General features: G+C 51.1%; 2 protein-coding genes and 1 long non-coding RNA gene across 15 annotated transcripts in view; 1 reads left to right on the top strand and 2 right to left on the bottom strand.

Moving 5' to 3' along the window:
• Positions 1-5250: 5250 nt before the first annotated feature.
• On the bottom strand, positions 5251-13693 carry LOC103053714 (ADP-ribosylation factor 6-like). Of its 7 annotated transcripts, XM_007438245.4 has the most exons (3): positions 9915-12474; positions 9403-9835; positions 5251-9162 (listed from the first exon to the last, which is right to left on the bottom strand). In XM_007438245.4, exons 2-3 carry the CDS (start codon positions 9516-9518, stop codon positions 8601-8603), a joined length of 678 nt encoding a protein of 225 aa, XP_007438307.1. In that variant the 5' UTR covers positions 9519-9835; positions 9915-12474; the 3' UTR covers positions 5251-8600. The 7 variants fall into 7 exon arrangements, with proteins under 7 accessions (XP_007438307.1, XP_087995932.1, XP_087995933.1 ...); XM_088139806.1 differs by lacking the exons at positions 9403-9835; positions 9915-12474 and adding an exon at positions 13187-13693; XM_088139807.1 differs by lacking the exons at positions 9403-9835; positions 9915-12474 and adding an exon at positions 13095-13112.
• An 88-nt stretch (positions 13694-13781) lies between these two features.
• LOC112541596 (uncharacterized) lies at positions 13782-18387 on the top strand. Its single transcript, XR_015795957.1, has 3 exons — positions 13782-13874; positions 15728-15861; positions 17211-18387. It is a non-coding gene; the product is annotated as an uncharacterized LOC112541596 (long non-coding RNA).
• LOC103057598 (SPARC-related modular calcium-binding protein 1-like) overlaps positions 16599-19177 on the bottom strand; it is a 28262-nt gene continuing 25683 nt past the window's right edge. For 6 of the 7 annotated variants that reach the window (XM_025171783.2, XM_025171779.2, XM_088139802.1 and 3 more), the window contains one exon: positions 16599-17122. The gene's annotated coding sequence lies outside the window, so the exon portion shown is untranslated. The remainder of the gene's footprint in view (positions 17123-19177) is intronic. The other variant, XM_025171782.2, reaches the window with a different exon arrangement.

Genomic DNA, 19177 nt, shown 5'->3' with positions numbered 1-19177 from the left:
CAATTGCAGGAGCCTCCGCAGCACACCGGATCTCAATGTAGGCAAGCGTGCAGATTAGTGAAAGGTGGTGTCTTGTTCCCGGCTGGCCAATGTCTCCCAGCTCTTTGCCTCTTCCACTGAAGATTGGCTCTAGGTTTCACAAGTGAGTGCAACATAGTGGTTAAGGGACTGGATTCAGTCCAGAGAAACCCAGATTCAAGTCCACTGTCAACCATGGAAGCTCATGGCTTGGGACCTGGATTTACATACAGGTAGACCTCGCTTAACAACTGCCTGTTTAGCAACCGTTCAAAGTTACGAAAGTGCTGAAGTAGTAACTTTACAACCGGTCCTCACACTTACGACCGTTGTAGTGTCCCACAGTCACACGATCACCATTTGCACGCCTCACAGCCGGCTTCTGACAAGCAGTCAATGGAGAAGCCAACAGTGCAATCATATCACAATCATGTGATGTCACTTAATTGAATAGGAAGTGATGTCATAAGTCCATCACAGTCACGTGATGTTTTGCTTAGCAACTGCGTTGCTTAGTGATGGAATTGCTGGTCCCAGTTGTGGTTGTTAGGTGAGACCTACCTGTAATACAATGACTCAATCACAGTTTAGCCTAGTGTGTTGTGCAAACATGGGCTGGGTGTGTAGGTGTCTGCAAAAGGGACTGATGCGAAATGCGCTTCATGACATCTCAATGCAAAACCTGCAACGCATGTACTTATGTCGGAAGTTGGGATGCGTGTCCCTAACCTCTGGCCTGGCGTGGTGACATTACCGTTCACAGGTTGTCACTTTTGCTGTCATCGCGGCTAGCTGTGGATACCTGCCGGTGCGCAATCAGATTTTGGGTCAGGGTCCCATGCCAGTCCAGGCTTTTGGGTCTGCTGTGCAATTTGCGGTTCAGCTGACGAGGGATAAGCCTCCTCTCCCACCCCAGCCGATACCTCCCAACTCCGGAGGGTCGTGGGGGGGGCAAAGCTGGAGGGAGTGTGCGGCGCTTCTTCAGCTCCTGAAGGAAAGGCTGGGCGGGGAAGAGGAAGAGGAAGACCACTGCTTTAGGAAACGAGTGGCTGCTCTTCTCCCCGCGGCCTGCTGGAGCCAACCTTTCCAAAGATTCCCGTTGCATTAAGAATCCCCAACAAAGAAACTCTGAAGCTTCGGGAAGGGGGGAGGAAGGACAGCAGAGACGCCCATTTGTTTAGCCTGGACGTTTCTCCCACGCAGGGCCTGGAGTCACAAGCAGACCTTGAGGCCTCCGCTCGGAGGCACAGGCTGAGCCTACCCCGGACGAGGAATGTCCCTGAGACAAAAGGGACATTGACGCTTTAAGAGCTCACCCGGACCCACCATGGACAATTCAGGGCAACCTTCTGCTTTGTCTGACGCAAAGCCCCGTTGCTCAAAGGGCGGGAACGCTGCTGAGCCACAAACACTTTAGTAGCATCCTGAGGACTAGAATCTTATTCTTTCCCCCCACTTCCTGTTTTTAAAGATAAAGCCTCTGGCATTGCACCCTCCAAGGATAGGGTGCATTTCAATCCCTGGGCAGATCTGCTGCACGCTGACAACAGCGAAAGGGATCGTACAATTTAGGGGCCCGGGTTAGATACAAGGTCCCGTGAGATCAAGTAGTGGCCCACAGCAGCCCAGTTCTGAGCCAGCTGAAAATGTGGGTTTTTCCTTTGATTTCTGCCAAGGCAGGTGGGTTTTTCTATCTGCCATTTCGACCTTTAAGCTGGAGGAGGATACGGAAAGATAGTTTTGTTCTTTTAGATGCAGGTCTGTCGGCCAGGTATGGTCAAAAAAGTCAAGATGGCCACAGTGAGGCGATCAATGGGCAACCATCGATCGCCTCACTGTGGCCATCTTGACTTTTTTGACCATACCCTGCAGAACCTCCTGCTTAGACTGTTGTTCTTTTTAATGGGGGCTTTTTGAAACAGATTTGCAGTTCTTTCAACTTTGGAGCCAAGTCATTTGGAGTTGAGTGGCGAGAAATGCCATCAGCAAACAAACTTTGGTGGACTTCTACCTACCAATTCAAATGATTTTGTTTTAGGATGGGTGATTTAACTCTGTTCGGGCTGGTTTTTATTGCTGCATCTCACGGCTGCCATACATTCACGACTATCGTGTAAAATCGTACATCATTTTTCCAAGCTGGGCGTCCTCTGGCTTATGCTGCACTACAGGCTGGGAATCATGGTGCTTGAATCTATCTAACCGGGAAAGCACCAGCTTGGGCCAAACTCCATCATGTTCTACTAATGCCTCCCCTGAAATGTCCTTATTTTTTTATTTATTTTTTCTTTCTTTTCTATTTTTCTTCTTTTTTTCTGCACTATTTTTTCTTTTTTAGTCTGTATTAGTTTTTATCTTTTTAACTGTAATGTTGAATCACATTATTTTTTAAAAATTAAAAATTTAGATGTCCTTCTTCTAAGCGAAGGAGGGGTGGATACCTTGCAGAACGGCGTATTCCACATTGGTCTTAGGGAAGTGTGTGCACGAACCAGAGAGGGCGGGGTGTTTCACTTCTACAACGAAGCACACTCCGCTCGCACAACTGGAGGAATCGAAACGGTGGGGGGAACCTCTCGGGGTCCAGGCTGCCAAGGATGGGCTTCAGACAGGGGTAGAAAACAGGTTCCCTTCTGGGCCTGGCCCGCAGGTTGCAAAGAACAGAACTGCTGTCCCCCTGCTTTTAAAGAATTAGGACAGACAAGTCTCTCACTGCTACCTTTCCACAGGCGAGGAAGAAATGGTCACAGGACCCTTAGAAAACAAGCTGCCAGTTTTTGGAATCGCCATGTCAGAGTTCCAGCCGTGCTCTGTGAAGGCAGGTGGAGGTCAGCCCCCGGCCCACCTGCGAGCATCAAGAGAACACATCACAGCCCCCCTTCCCGTTGAAACTTCTCCCACCTACTTGCCCTCCCATCACGCTGGACCGGTCTCATTTGCATCTTCTCAATCCCTCCCCACCCGTTGCACCAGAACGGTACAGTCCGGGAAATGCCGTGCCACTCCCACCTGCCAAGTGCCATGGATGGGCAGGGATGGTGGGAGACGGAAAGCGTTCAGGGAGGCTACCGTGACGAGGAAGAGGATGAGGGGGGGAGAAAGAGCCCCCAACTGAAACAGGATAAGGTCCAGGATGGACCAGGAATTAAACCCACCCCCCACCTTTTTTCATGGAAAACCGTGGGGAGCGGAGTTTGCATTTTCCCAGCAGCAGCAGCAGCAACTTGGATTTGTGGAATTGCTGCCTGCCACACAACTTTGAGGTGTGAAGAGTCATGCTCGAAAAATCCAAAGGGGAGAGCCCTGAAGGTTGCCAGGTCAAGCGCAACCTTGACAAGCCAGGGTGCAAGAAGCAAAGTTGAAACTTTGCAGCCCAGACAGGTGAAAGATGCAGAAACTGGCTTGCCTTCCTCCTCTGCACTGTGCCACCCACAGGTATCCCAGCATTGTTGGGCATGCCTTTGGCAACCCCCAGCACATCGGATCTTCTCGGCAGGCCTCTGCACCGTGCGAAAACAAGACATTCCTTTTTTAGTTTCCCTTTGCAACTAAAAGGGAAATTTAAGTTTGCAAGGGGTTCTGTAAAGGCAGAGATGTCTGCCTGAAACGTCCCCATGAACTCCCCCATGCTGGTTTAAATCTTGTTGGTTCAGTAAAGTGCCAAACTGCTGTAGCCTCACTCAAGGAAAGCAGAAACTCCTGAAAATAGAAACTCTAAAAATGACTGGCATCGCGTTTTTGCAATCCCTGCATTTTTGTTCACAACCATGTTGTCTGTTCCGTTCCTCCCTCCCACAAATCTGTCTTTCAGAATTTGCAGTACGCTCGCTTTTCGGAAGAGATTTTCAAAAAGGGCAGCACGTGTCACAAAATAAAATGGAATGTAAAATCTGGCCTGCTCAGTCTGATTTTTTTTTTCATTTACTGGCTAGGTTTACAAAAATGCTGAAGTTCACCCAGCACAAAATACTGGCTGGTCCACATACACGCATGCATATACATGCATGCCAAGACATCACTCAGCTGGAATTAAGAAACTGGAATTTACAGCCGAACAGTAGTTCTCAGGCTCGGAATCCAACTTTTGCAGTTCAACACCTTGGGGTTTTTTTGCTGCTAGACCTCAAGGCAGGCAATATGCTGGCAGGGCAGACAGTTGGAGAAAAGTTGTGTTACTTAAACTGACTTTCTGCTACCCTGGCAATAAATCTGGGGCAGCTATGCTTCTGGCCGCTTTTTCAGCGGAAAGCCAGGGTCCTCCTTCCAGAAGACAGGAAAAATAGAGCAATCCCATTAGGTTTTGTGTACTGTAACACTCAGTTCAATAGAATTAACTACGAGGATTCCCCTTCCGGTCCCTTAAAACTAAGAAGTCCTGAGGGCTGCACCCAAGCGACTCTGGATAGGAGCTGCTGTTCCCAGTAATAACAGGAGGAAAAAAGGAAATGAAACTTTTTTTAACACCAGCAGGCCACTGACACCATCACAGCTGCATCTCAGGCCTGAATTAAAAGAGGAACCAAGAAAATGATGATAGTAAAACCACAGATGCAACTCCCCTCTTCTCTTCTACCTGGCCTAAAAAAGTCAACAGGGCCACAGCCACACAATCAAACCCGCCCGTTTTTTTAACGTCCCACCCATAACCTGCTCTGTGCCCCTGCAAGACTCGCACCTTGGTCATCCAATCCCAAAATGGCAATTTGTGGCCATTGTTTTCTTCTTGGTCTTTGGGAGGGGGGTGAAGGAGGGTCAAGTCACGGCTCTAATGACACATTACGCTGAAACCTAATCGCCTATGGCGACTTGGTACCGTTTCCAGGTGACCAGCAGAGGGTAGCGATATATCACGAAGGTTTTCCTTTGGCGTCACAAATACTTAGCATAGATATTTTGGGAACGGCAGGCTGGTAACTCTCAAAGACCCAGATCTCGGCCAGCTGTTGGGTCCTTTCCCTTTCTAAAAAAAGACACACTTCGTTTTCATCAAGACTCGAAAGGAAAATCATTTATTTAAAAAAAAAAACAGAAAACAAAAAACAGTGAGCCCTTGTTTGTAACAGGGATTTCCCACCCCAGGCACTCATAGCCACGAGGAACATGTGAACGCCACCCTTCCCGCACCCTAGCAAAAAAGATTCTAAAGAAATTCCAGCAATAAATGTACAGTACATTTGTATGTGCAGCTTAGCATCCAATAAACACACCCTTCATTTTTCTCATCAGGGGAAGAAAAAAAAAAAACACCCTTAATTTTATTTAAGACAAAAACAAACCAGTGTATTCAAGTTAACCAGCTGCAGTTTTAGTTACAGAAGTACCTTGTTCTTCCTTGAAGTGAGAGCCCTTACTGAAGGCACAGAAAAAGAAAAAGAAAAAAAAACCCAGCTATTTTCCACAGATCATTCTCTCCCCACCACCAGGCAGGGAAAGAAGAAGAAGAAGAAGAAAAAAAAGAAAACACCACCAGCCCCATGTCTGGTTTTTATGAGTGATTTTTGGGAATGACTCCAACGCGACTGGAAAAATTATACAGCAATGAAAAGGCCACTAAACATTTTGGGGTGGGGGTGGGAATTAAGTGCCTTCATAATATACCCCGAACCGTTCCCAACCTGTCAGATAGGTTAGAACTACAAGACCCAAAGTTCCCAGCCAAGGAAGGAATTCTATGGTTCTGGTCGGAGGAAGCCCCGTTTTCAGACAAGCTGCACTGAAGAAACGTGTGGCTGAAGTGCGCCATGTACCCGTTATGGTGATATGCTCAGATTTGGGGTGCCAAATTAAAGCTTGGCGAAGCCCTTCCCATTCCCTTAGATTAGCATCCCCCCCCCCGCCTCACTGGGCGCCTTGGAGAATCCCGTCGACTCCACGGCTAGACGGGAAGGACAGGGAGATGGCAGCCCCCTCCCCAATCAACTTCTCCGGGCTGAAGTCTGCCCAGCAATTCCCAATGACATTGCAAGCATTTTGGAGGACTCGCACGGTGTGCGTGGTGGGCACGCACCCAACATTAACAGCGTACCAGATTGCCCAGGCAAAGAGGTTTTGGAATATCCACCCAAAGGGTGAAAAAGTTGCTTGGAAAAAGCAGGTTGACTGGAGGAAGCGATCAGAGAAGCAAAAAGAATAAAGAACAGAGAGCTGTTTTAAGGGTTCTCCACTTGCCCCCTCCAAATGCTGGGAAGGGGGATGAAAAAAAAATCTAGTATTCAGGGGTGTCTGCTGGTCAAAAAGGTCAAAATGGCAGCCACAACAGCATGATCAATATTGTTTTTTAATTGGCACACATAAAAATCAGGTGGAGCTTTGATCGTATGGTTCTGGCCCCCACCTTTGACTTTTCTGACCCTAACCTACAGACATTCCTGTGCGCATTACTCATGCGCTTCTTAAAATCCAGGAAGAGCTAAGCCGAGAGCAGAGAGCGACAAGAGGGAAATGAAGATTGGTGAAAAGAGCATTTAAGCTGCCTCAGCGCAACAGAGCGGCTCTCCCCGCTGGAACGGAGGGGTGGAGAAGGCGCCTCAAGCAGGCGTGAGTCACATCTGATCCAGGAGATCACGCCCAGAGCACAAGCTGTAGTGGGAACTGGAGACAAAGCGCAATCTGGTTTTTCTCTGGGTTAGCCCAGCCATGGATCCCTTTAGCCCTCAGGAGAAAAGAGAATAATTCCTTGCTAATTTCTCAACCCAGTTTTCCTTCCCCCAAAGGACTTCAAGGCTGGTCGGAATTTTAGTTTCAGGGACTCGGGCAAGAGGCTGCGTGTTTCTAGAGTGGGGGAACAGAAGATGTGAATGAAGGGTGGGGGGAATCAAGAGAGCAGATGCAAGCCCCCTTCCGTGCGACAAAATTGCTTGTGGGGAGGGGAACGGTTTTCCCCAATGCCACCATTCACGTTCTGCATGGCAGACGCTCACCAATTCCTCCCGGGCCAGTTTGGGTGTCCAAGGACAACAGGAGCTCCGAAGCACCAATATTAAACAGAGAAGGTTTTCTACAAGGGGGGAGAGGAATAAAAACTGCTTAAAGGAGAGGCCAGAAGGAACAGGAGCAAGAAGAGAGATTTTCTTACGGAGCTCATTCAGCCCGATGGAACTCTGCGCCTCAAATTGGCCCCTGCTTATTCACAATCACCCACAAAATAGGATTAAGAAGCAAGCGAGCGAGCAGGAGGAACTTTTTTTTAGCAACAGGAAAGGGCTGAAATCAGAGTGGGGTAACCTACAGCCCCACAGGACTTCCCTGGCGAAAAACTCCTCTTTGGTCTATGCGCTGAAGGCCACACAATCTAAGGTGCTGGAAATGGGATATGGATCCCCCACGGATCATATCAGTAAGATTAAAAAGAAAAAAGATTCATACCCACCACTTGGAACTGAACCAGAAAAGCATGTTTTGTCCTCAAGAAACAAGTGCCCTGCACACATGCGTGTTGTGTGTGTGTACACAGCTGCACACACAGACTCCCCTAGAACTAGGAGAGCTGAATTTCCAAGGGTGGGATTTTGCTCCGATTCACCAGGTGGAGGCCAATCATGGCGCCAGCTGTGAAAACAGGGTGGCCAGCATGTTGGCTTAATAATGATCATGGTCCTGGGATGTGGTCCAAAGGTGGCCATAACAGAAAGGTTTCACATGGAAACAGAGTCTGCGTTAGAGAAAGGAAACATGGAAAACTTGAAAGAGTTGGGCAAGGAATGTGAGGCCCCAGTGAAGACAACAGCTAAACCCCAACCTCTTGAGTTGGGAATGTCCTGCATTTATGGGGGAACCCTCAACAGATCTGCAGGGAGGAATTTGGGGGGAAGAAACCAGCCAGGGACGGCTGCTTCCATTCCACTCCCTTCCCGAGCAGGGAAACGGGTTTGGTCAGGCGCTAGGCGTGCCCGCCCTTGTCTCCTCCAAGCAGGTGGAACAGGTCAGGAGAGAGAAGAGGCGAGGCAAGGGCTGGGCGTTCCCAGCAAAGGCATCAGAAGATGCAACCTGAGGAAGCCAAGCAAAACACCAAAAGTTCCCATCACCACCGAGCGAGCCTTGCCAACGCAGCACCTGCCTGGCCTGGCCTGGCCTACTCCGCCAACCCGTGTGCCAAAGCAGCAGAGGGTGACATCCAGGAGGCCACAGGGGAGCCAAACCCAGCTTCCTTGGAGGCGCCAAGGCTCCTCACCTTTAAAAGGGGGCAGGGGGACTACCCCAAGTCCACACATGGCTTCCAGCCAACGCTCTTCGTGAAGGTGCTTCCCTTCGGCTTAGAATCCCTCACTTGGAAGACGCCACAGTTCAGAGAACCACAGAGCTGGGGAATGTACAGAAGGAACGCCCATAGGTTGCTTTTGGTTAATAGGGGCCAAAGCTCCCCCCCCTCCACTTTTCCATCAGCACGAAGCAAGGCATCTTCTGAGAGGGAGAAGCGACCCCCACAGCGTCTTCCAGGGCTCAACCCTTGCTGGTTACACCTCGGCCAGGGGTTGAGGAAGAGTTGAAGAGAGGGGAAAACACAGAAGGGAATGTACGTTCGAAGACTCATTGGTTAGGGACGTGTGCGCGCAAACGGTCGGACTAGACCTATTGCCCGAGAATTATGATTTGTAGTTAGAAGTAAGCCACATTAACCCTTCATAGAGTCCTTCTCCCGACGTCGCGCAAGACGGCTGGACGTACCAATTCCTGTCCCTAATGCGAGTCAGCCCCAGTTTCTCCTGGATCTCGTGAGGTTTCATGGCATCTGGGAGGTCCTGCTTGTTGGCAAAGACCAGGATAATGGCGTCCCTCATCTCTCGATCGTTGATGATACGGTGAAGCTCCTGCCGCCCTTCATCGATCCGATCCCGGTCAGCGCAGTCCACCACAAAGATCAACCCTTGGGTGCCGGTATAGTAGTGTCTCCAGAGGGGCCGGATCTTGTCCTGCCCCCCGACGTCCCAGACGTTGAACTTGACGTTCTTGTAGGTCACGGTCTCCACGTTGAAGCCCACGGTGGGGATGGTGGTGACGGGTTGGCCCAGCTTCAGCTTGTACAGGATGGTCGTCTTGCCAGCAGCATCTAAGCCCAGCATCAAAATCCTCATCTCCTTATTACCAAAGATCTTGGACAGCATCTTCCCCATGGCTGCAGCCAAGGACCGAACAGTCCATACACGACTGAAGGGGAGGGGAGGGGAAGGGAAAAGGGGAAGGAAGAGGAGACAAGGACGTTGAAAACACAGTCAGAACCGCAGAAGTGCTAAGCCAGCATTTACGCAGGCACCCTGGTCTTTCCAATGCCTTCATTTACCCCACGGTCCTCCTCAGCCAAGCTCAGCTAAAACTTCTCCCCCACCCCTGGCCAAATCTTTTCCCCACTTTCCACCCCCTCTTAGTTTGCCATTTCCCCGTTCTCACCTGAGCAGGGCAGGTGGCAGTTGCCAGGCAAAGCCGGGGAAACATTGGTCTCCTACGGCGAGCAGAATACTTTTTCTAGGCGACAAGGGAGGTTCCCTTCCAACCCCAACCCCCATTAAGCTAGACACTTAATGCAGGAAGATAATTGTGCCAAGCACACCAGTGAAGAGTTCGAAGGCCTGTAATGTTCCTGGGGATGCCCTAGTAAGAACAGGAAGCAGGACCTGTACACCTGGCATGGCAACCAGGTGGCCCCTAGATTCTTCTTCTTCTTAGATTTTTATCCCGTCTTTTTTATATATACGGTCCACAATTCGGATCTCATTATTCCCAGCACCAAAGAGAGGGGATCTGAGGGCCTAAAACAACTTTATTTTACTTTTTAAATGAGTATTTCCTCAACTTTTCATCAATCAAACCAGTGTTTCTCAACCTTGGCCACTTTAAGATGGGCGGACTCCAACTCCCAGAACTCAAGCCAAGGTTGAGAAACACTGGATCAAACAATCAACTGGCAAACAATACATGAATACTTTCTATAAAGGCAACCTAAAAAATACCTGTGCCTTTAAAAATGATCATGCAGGTTTCCATCTCAAGGCAGGATGGAAACCTGCAGCACGGGGTGTCACACCCAACCCCGTTTCTGGGTTTTTCAATTCTATATTCCAATGCAAAGTATCCAGACCAGTTTCTCCCAAGTTGCAGATCTCCAGATGCGCCGAGCGACACCTGTGTATTTGCATGCAATTAGTCATGCTCTGCAATTAGATCTCAATCTGTGATTCACGGGTGGGACAAGGAATTCGGGAAGGTACAGAAAGCACCCCCCTTCCCAGCACGATCTTGCAAAGTCATTCCTACATTTGGAAATTCACGCCTGACTGATTGGATTCTGACACTCAGAAGGTCTAGAAACTTGCATGGGTTTTAGAAACGGAAAGCAAGTGCTTCAACCCGCTGAATTCTGCCACTTTTGCTCACGCACGTCCAAATTCCTTGGATTTATGAGAGCCACGTTAACACAGGCCCTACGTGCTGTGCTGGGAGCTGGTGGAGCTGTGATAGCTAGATAAATTCAGGGAAACTAAAACTATACAAAATAAAACTACCCGCTCAATCTGTTAAATGGGTTACTTCTTCCTGCGGGCTTCTGGGGAAATCACGGCACAAGTTCCATTAAGAAAAGATGAACCACAAGAGTCTTATGGGGAACTACTGTTGCACGAGACCAATTTTTTTCAACCGGATCCTGGTTCAGAATCTTTGGCTCCTGTGCAAAATTCAGACCTTTCTCCCTGCCCTCCCCCCCCTCCATGTGCCCCTCCCTGCCTCCCTGGCACCCAGAACCTTTCTCCTCTCTTTTGTCGTCAGGTTCGCAGGCCTTCCACCTGAGCGTGCCCTCCTAAGACCCCGTTTCTTCCTCCAGGAGCTTCCCACTTCTCTCCCCGCCAGCCCCCCAAGTCCCATCTGGGCACCAAGACACTCTAGGAAGAGGCAGCCCACCCCATCTCGGGTCCCGCTCCTCCTCCCCAGCTCAGAAAAAGCAAGGTCGCATTTTTAGAAGCAAAGACACCAAGCCACAAGGCCATCCAAGGCGGAGCACGGCCCGCTTTCAGAGGTGCGTTCTCACAGTCAGCTTGCAAGGGGTTTGAGAAGGGGTGGGGGCGCACGGGAGACCGGCCTGCTTTTACAGGTGAACAAGGAGCTGACCTTGGGACTAATCCTGCCTCTTCATCCTACTCACTCTCAGGGAGGATGGAGTTTGCACCCATCAGTCCTCCTCTGGAAGGTCTCCAAAAGCTTGTTTGCTAAACTGCCCCCCCCCCATTTCCAGCCATGAGCTAGAAAGGTCAATGATACCCAGTGACCTTCCTCTTCCAAATCTCTATCACATGTCAGTTAATGCCAAAACCCACAGGATCTCAACAGAAAAGCAAAAAAATTAAAAGAAACCAACTTTGAAGGTCAGAGTCCCTTTTCCAGACCTCACTTCGATCTGGAAGCCCGATTCAATCGGATGGGCTCACTCACTCGATCCAAACTTGTGCAACAGGGCACCCAAGAAGTTAATGTGTTCTCACCGCCACTCTGACCCCCTCGCTTTCACATGGGGAACGTCACAACTCCCCCCCCAGCCACCTCACACCCCCATTTTCACAGGTTCCAAACTCCCCCAAGGAATCCTTGTTTCTTTTAATCAGTCCTTTTTTCCTGCTCCTGCTTTTGCCATTTCAGACCCAAGTTTAAAAGGCTGAAAAGAGGCAGAGCAGAAAGAAAGAAGAAAGTTTACTTAAATGGAAGGCCAGGTGGGAAAAGTCTCTTTTATCACACACACAGACACACACACAGAGTGTATCTCTGCCTTTCTGGAGCTGGGGAGAAAGGAAGGAAACAATCTGAGCACCCAGCCATTTTCAAGACCAAACCTAAAAGTCTTGCCAACTTTCTCCACTGCCCCCAAACAGCAACCTTCACAAAGTTGTCGACCTCCCCCCTCCACTTCTTCAGCAGCCTGGCACAGAAATAAGTTGAACCACCTAAGGACCTGGGTGGATTTTTTTTTAAAAAAAAGTGCCCTTCACCCTTTTTTTTAGCTGGCTGAAAGCTTGTGACCCAGCTGCAGGCTGAATCAAAGCTCTTGACAGACTTTTAAATGGGGGGGGGGGGGGCAGAGACCAAAGGGCACGCTGACCCGAAGGAAACTTTGGGTCTCTGGCTTTAAACGGTGGCCCTACCCGCCTGCGTGCCCTTGAGCAGGAGCGCCCGGCTGGGCCCAGGAAGAAATGAATCTTGGAAGGTGGACAAGGGCCCTTGACCGCAAGCAGAAGGAGACAGAGAGGCATGGAAGGAAATCTGTTACTTTCAAAGGAAAAGGAGGAAAAAGAGAGATTCCGCTCCAGCGGGCGGCTGGAATTCACAAACCCACTTGATCCGGGGGGGAACCCCCAACACCGCGCAGAAACGAACTTTTGCCGCCGAAAGGAGCTCAAAAGCCAAAAGAAGAAACTGCAACGTTTTTTCCAAGAAAGGAAGCTCTGGGGCGGAAGGAAGAGGCGCCTTCCACCCCACGGCCCGCAGCCCCACCGTCCTCCACCGAAACGCTCGTTCCGATCGCTTGCCCCCCCGCCCTGATGCACGCGGGACAAGGACGCACCGCGCTTCCGGAACCGGACACGTGTCTTCTGCCGCCGCCGCCGCCCTGCCTGCAAGTTCCTACCGGAACGGCAGTTTTAATTCAAACCCGAGATCCCACCCCAATGCTCAACTTCGGAAGGCGGCGCCCGGCGCGCACCCGCGCCGGGGGAGGGGGGCAGGTCTTGCCCTCTTCAAGTTCGCCCCCTCCCTAAAATTCTGCGGACGCGCCTTGAAGTGAACGGCGGAGGGCGGGGCGGGGACCCTGCGCCACGAGCCCCGCTCTCCCTCTGCGCCCCCCCGTCCTGCTGCTGACCTCCAACTTTTCTAAGCCCCCCCCACCCGCTCGGACTGCAAGGGGGCCGGGACCCCGCCGAGCCGCGCTCTCGGCCTGACTCGGGGCGGAGGTCGGGCAAGAGGCGAGCGGCGGGGTCCCGCCCCGAGTTAAGACCAGCCGCGCCCCGCCGGCCAGGGTGCGTTCGCACGACTCGGCACACTCGCGTTCTCCCTCTGCGCCGCGCCCCGGGGAATCGAAGCGGGGTAGAGAAGGCACTCACTCGGGGGCGAAGCCGGGGCCACGCCTTGAAAGGAATCCCCCGGGCCCCGGCCGGGCGAGGCACTCCGCGCGCCCAGCTCGCCCTGCACTCACCTGGGGAGAAAGGAGGGATGCCGCGGCGGCGGGCGCGCGCACGAGGTAGGCGGGCGGGCGGGCGGGTGGGGGTCCCACCGCGCTCACTTTCCGGCGGGCGCGCGCGGCGGCGAGATCAAAGGCGGGCGGGCGCGCCTTTCGAACGCCGGGCAAACTTTCCGCTTCCGAAGAACGCGGCGTCACAAAGGGAAGCGGCTCCTTCCTCCCGCCCCCCGCGGCGCCTCAACGTTCCATGGGCTCCCTCGCCGGCCGCCGCCGCCGCCGCCGCAATCGCCGCCGCCTCCAGTCGCGGCCCCTTCCGCCGGCTGCAAAGTCATCCGCAGCGCCCCCTCCTCGCTCGCCGCCCCTTCCCAGCCCAGCCGCTGCAAGCTCGCGGCGCGCCGACGAACGCGCAGCCTGCCACCGCCGCGGAGCTCGCTGGCCGGCGGGCTTGCAAAGTCCCTGCCCGCGTGGGCTCGGCCCCTTCCAGCTCGCTGGGTCCCGGAATAGGAAAGGGCGCGGACGCAGGGAGAGCCTCCCCCTCCTTCAACGGCTGGCGTCAGCGCGCATGCTCGCCGCCTCTTAAAGAGCTAGCGCCTGGGGGGCGGGGGGCTGTCCTCCCACCCGGGGCGGGGCTGTCCTTTGACTCCGCGGGGCGAAAAGGCGCTGCGGAGGGGAGGGCTTGCCGCGGGAACAGCAGCCCGACAAGGTAGGACGGGCGAGCCGGGGAAGCGTTCTCTCCTCGGGGAGGGAGAGGCTCGGAGCGCTGACTCGGCTGCGGCGGCGGCGGAGGAAGAGCTGCGGAGAGCCCGGCGAGCGCCGTCCAGCTGGATGGAACCGGGAAGATGCTTCGAGCCTTCCTCCCGCGGCGCCCTCCTCCGGCCCGGGGGCTGGAGCTGCCCCCCGGCGGCGCCTGGCGCTTCTCCGCAGCGCCCGGGGCTCCGCAAGGGCAGAAGGCTAGCCCCGTTGGAGATTAAGGCAGTGCTTCTCAACCTTGGCGGCTTTCGGAGGGGGGACTTCAACTCCCAGAATTCCCCAGCCAGCTCTGCTGGCTGGGGAATTCTGGGAGTTGAAGTCCCCCTTCCGAAAGCCGCCAAGGTTGAGAAGCACTCGGGTTAAGCGTTTTGCTGTCTTGGGAGTGCTTTCCCCTCCGGAATTCTGGGAGTTGTAGTCCCAGGCAGGACAGACCGGCCGGGTGGATCAACCGCAAGGAAAAGCCCCCGAGCAGATCGCGGCGGGGGACCCACTGAGGAGGGGGCTCGGTCCGCCTTCGAGTCGAGTTCTCAGCGTTTATTTTTGCTGAGCCCGAGTTGAACCAACTGGGGGGGGGGGTGAAATTCTCCTGCGATCTTCGTAAATGCGAGCAAGCCCCCCTCTGCTAAAGAACAGGCTGAAACTTATGGGGGGGGGGGGCTGCCAAGTGCTGCTGCCTATTTTATTAAAACGCCGAATTTGGACGCGGGGGCGGCGCGTCCAGATGTGGAACTCCCCACTCTCGGTCTTGTCCCTGCTCCTGACTCCGGTGTCGCTCCGTTCCGACGTTATCTCAGGTCCGGCCCCGGTTCAGCTGGGTCCCCCGTGCAGTGGGATCAGCTGTGCACCGTCCCCTTTGCCCTGCCGGTTTAAATGCATCAAAATACACCGTGTCTCTCCTACCAGAACCCCCCCTCCCCCAAATAAAGCTGCAGTGCTGGGTTTCTCCCCCCTGGCGCTACCGAGAAACTCCCACCGACCTGGAAGGATGCTTTGAGAACGGGCCCCGGGTTTGCAACATCTCTCGGCCAGCCTTTCCCCTTTTCGCCGCGGAGAGCTGGACCCCAGAGGTGGCTCCAGCAAGCCGGCCAAATGGGGTGGGCAGAACTTCCCCGCACTGACATTCTGAGATGCGCCAGCAGAGGACGTGCAATGCCAGAGAATCGGACTGTGGGAATCTGGTCCGGCTGTTGTTCTCCTGCGGATTGGGTAAAGATTCCTGAATCGGGCTCAATTTCTGATAACCTCCTAGAGCAGTATTTCTCAACCTTGGCAGCTTTCAGAGGGGTGGACTTCAACTCCCAGAATTCCCCAGCCAGCAAAGCTGGCTGGGGAATTCTGGGAGTTGAAGTCCACCCCTCTGAAAGCTGCCAAGGTTGAGAAACACTGTCATAGACACTCATTTTCTCAGGAACAGAATGGAAGTGATTTGTATCGCCTTTTTCCAGATTTTTTTTCCACTGCCCACTCTGGAAGATCCCACTGGTCTCCAAAGACCAACTGGTCAAATGCTCCTTAGCTTTTCTAAGATCCTCCAAGGTTAGCTGGTTGTCCTGGTACAAGCTGTCCCCGGGGACTACTCTCTTCCCCCGACCAGTTGCTCCCTAGCTTCTTCTCAAAGCAAACTTCGGACCTTCTCCCCTTCTCATTTTATAACCCCGTTTCACCTTTTCGGCCACATCACGATCAATTCTGACCCGCTGGAATATTGGAAATGCAGAGGGATTTCCAATGGGAGGGATTTCCGAATGGGATTGAAAAGACGCTCCCCTCTAACTCTGTCTTTGTCTTCCCCTTGTAATCTACCAGGACAATTTTTACTCAAGTACAGCCTCCCTTCCCCTGCAGCCTCCAAAGGGACTGGGACTACAGCTCCCATCATCTCTAACCGTCATATCCAGTGGGTGGGTGTGATGCAGTTTGTAATCCCAGCACATACGAAGGTGAAATGTTCTTTCTTTCTTTCTTTCTTTCTTTCTTTCTTTCTTTCTTTCTTTCTTTCTTTCTTTCTTTTTCTTTCCTTCCTCCCTTCCTCCCTTCCCTTCCCTTCCCTTCCCTTCCCTTCCCTTCCCTTCCCTTCCCTCTCTCCTTCCTTCCTTCCTTCCTTCCTTCCTTCCTTCCTTCCTTCCTTCCTTCCTTCCTTCCTTCCTTCCTTCCTTCCTTCCTTCCTTCCTTCCTTTCTCTATACGTCACATTGATATAGCCACCCGTCTCACACAAAGCGACTCTGGGCGGTGTGCGACCGATGGATAAAAGCAACCATTATAAAAAGATGAAAAGCGATTATTGAAATAAAAAAGATGATCAAACACGTTAAACGTTTTAGATTCTAAAATACACAAACCCCACGGAGCATATCAGGGACGGTGGCTATGTCACTGATGTAATTTTAATACGAAATATGCCTATGAAAGTCATCAGACATATGGAGGTAGCTGAAGCTAGAGTGCTTGTTCGTTTTCGCATCCACGTCCTGAAAGGCGTTCTGATGGACACGTTCTGCAAGGAGAGGTCTTCCCCGCCCCGTATTTCCACGGAGAAAGGGTTCCTTGCGTGTTTACTCGCTGGCATGTTATTATGAGACAGACACTATGCAGATTCCAGTGCATTATAAACCTCGTGGAAGGTAGAGTGAGCCACGAAGGAAAGCAGCGGACGCTAAAAAAACAAGAGCCTAAAATCCTTTCTCGTATATAGTTTATTGATTCAAATAGCCTACACAGATAGACTACAGTTTGTTCTAAAATCCAGCTTATTTTTACATAACGCCAGGGACTTAGAAGGTAAATTGCCCTTAAAAAAAAAAAAAAAAAACTTTTTAAAAACCCTCAGAGAAAGCCATCCTCTTACATTCAGATTTTCCCTTTAAAATGACACCATAAAAATAAAGCGAGGATTAAAATATTATTATTATTATTATTATTATTATTATTACAAAATCTATGAAGATAGCTGATTACTGCAGCCCTTTTTATCTACATTTTTAAAGCAAAGGGAGGAAAGAAGAGGGAAAACTGAAGGTGGGCTTTGCAGTCACCAATGCTCCATTCTCCTTCATTTTCTTTCCCGCTGCCCGAAGCGTCGTCATCCTTCTTGGCAGAAAATCCAGTCCTCTTTAAAGTGCAAAGGGTCTGCAATCAAAGGCAGGAACGCAGTGCTCAGAGAAGAAGAGTGCACACCGTTTTTTTGGGGGGGAGGAGAAACCTTTTAACAGAATGGAGACAAATATTAATTAAAGGCAGGGTTGGAATTCACTGAGGCAGGAAAACTCTGAAAATGCTTTTCTTTTCAGATGCCAACGCAGGAACCATTACGGGCCCAGGTCTTCTCCGCACCAACTTTATCTTTGGAAAAAATGGGCACCAGCAATTATGAAACTTCCCCACGTGCCCAAATGAAGCGTATGCCCTATTGGGAAGCAGAAGCCACAACGTGTCTCTTGAATCAAAACTTTGCTTTTGCCCACCTGAGTCCCTCCAGCATTACTGGCTCCCAGAATTTCCAGAGCTTGGGAAGTTGGAATCCAGACCCAGCTGGAACCCACCAAACTAAAATGCCACAGGCACTGTTGATTCCCAGTTCCTGGGCTCCTGGTACTGAGAAGACACACACGGGCACCAAGATGGCCACTGGAAACTTAGCAAAAGCAGTTGGCATAAAGAGGATCTCCGGGGGCAAAGTATAAAAGTCAGCTGCAAAGATCAGGAACCTAGAACCGCAATGAATTCAGGAATTCCAAGTCATCTAACTACATTCAGGTGTTGACAATTGCCATTTAAAAAGCTAGTGGCCACTATAGGAAGAGGTGGGAGAAAATGAATTTTCTTGGGCTGTTGGCATGCTTTGAGTTGGTGGTTTTCTTGCAGGCGTTTCATTACCAGGCTAAAAAACATCATCAGTGCATGGAGGAGTGAAGTTGGCAAAACCAACAGTAAAACTTTGAGCTACATCCATTTTCTACTACTGTATAGAACAGTGTTTCTCAACCTTAGCAACTTTAAGACGTGTGGACTTCAACTCCCAGAATTCCCCAGCCAGCCATGCTGGCTGGGGAATTCTGGGAGTTGAAGTCCACATGCCTTAAAGTTGCTAAGGTTGAGAAACACTGGTATAGAAAGTTAATTTCCCTCTGATGCTGGTCCTTCTGTTTCAGCAAAATGTACTGACAGCTAAAGAAACTCTGTTTTAAACAGGAAGCTGATAGTTCGAAACACATCTTCCACCCTCAATAATATTGGTCTTAAGTTTCCAAAGGATAGAAATTTATCCTTCCTCCCTCTCTTCTCATATCCTCATCCTAGGAAGGCAAATTTTTCTCATTCTTTTTTTTTCTCCAGCAACAATTTGTGCTCTTGACCAAGAATTAAACTTAATACAGACAGGGATCAGCAAAAACACCCAGGAAAAAACTCCTACAGAATGAAACAATGGAAGAAACGCAACTTTAAAATTAAAACCATTCAACGGTCCAGAGGGGTTTTGTCTTTGGCTGTTTGAATTTACGTCTTTAACCAAGGAGGAAGGTTTTGAGTTTCTCCATGTACAGTTTGTAAAACAGAAATCAATTTGCCCCCATTTCTTTGAAAGGGTTTCAGGTGACCCCAGTCATTTCCGCAAAGGAACAAATGCCAGCTTAACCCTTTTGGAAGCAGATGGCTCAGAAAAGTAATCCATACTTAATCTGGTCTCCAAACTCCCTTTTGTCAGAAGAATTGGCAGAAGAAAATGGGGGGGGGGATTTATTAATGGGCAAAGCAGGGGGTCTTTGAAGGAGGACTAATTTTGTTCCAGGCCTTGCTAAATCCAGCAGTTCCCAAATTTGTTGGTAGCACCAAATACAGAGAAGGTGGCTTGCAAACAAGGCCCCTGCGTGGGGGTCAAAAAAGTCAAGATGCCTGCTGCAGCCGTGCCCTTGACAGTTCCTCCAGTTCCAGCCCCAACCTAATTCTGAATTGGAGAGTGCTGGAAAACTGCAGCGCTGCCCCGGACACTAAAAATGCTTCTACTGAATTCCTAGCTTTTAATAGGAGATGCTTGGCTCTTTCAAGCCGATGTGTGGGCTCCTGAGAACTGGGAACCTGGCTTAACCGCTCCGAGAAGATTGCCTGCGGGGAAGGGAGTGTTTCCTGAACACAGGGCTTGGTTAGGCAGAAAGGTGCACAGATTAAGAGGTTCCTGGCAGGCGCGCAGAGTGCTGGTTTAGATGCTTGATTTGGAGCATTAGAGACCCAGGTTCAGATCCTATTTGAGGGACCTCGG

Source organism: Python bivittatus, unplaced genomic scaffold (genome assembly GCF_059951505.1).
Source record: "Python bivittatus isolate LINGU-HERP-01145 unplaced genomic scaffold, Pbiv_v1 ctg000310_np1212, whole genome shotgun sequence".
NCBI lineage: Eukaryota > Metazoa > Chordata > Lepidosauria > Squamata > Pythonidae > Python > Python bivittatus.
Note: the sequence above shows the minus strand (reverse complement) of the source record. Positions and strands in the feature narration are given on the sequence as shown.

What these genes read in the sequence shown, in the direction of transcription:
- LOC103053714 (XM_088139804.1), bottom strand. Translation starts at nt 9,518, where the DNA reads ATGGGGGTTGGGGTTGGAAGGGAACCTCCCTTGTCGCCTAGAAAAAGT. An exon ending in CTGCCACCTGCCCTGCTCAG is followed by an intron (nt 9,163 to 9,402) that starts GTGAGAACGGGG and finishes CCTCCCCTTCAG; the next exon opens with TCGTGTATGGACTGTTCGGT.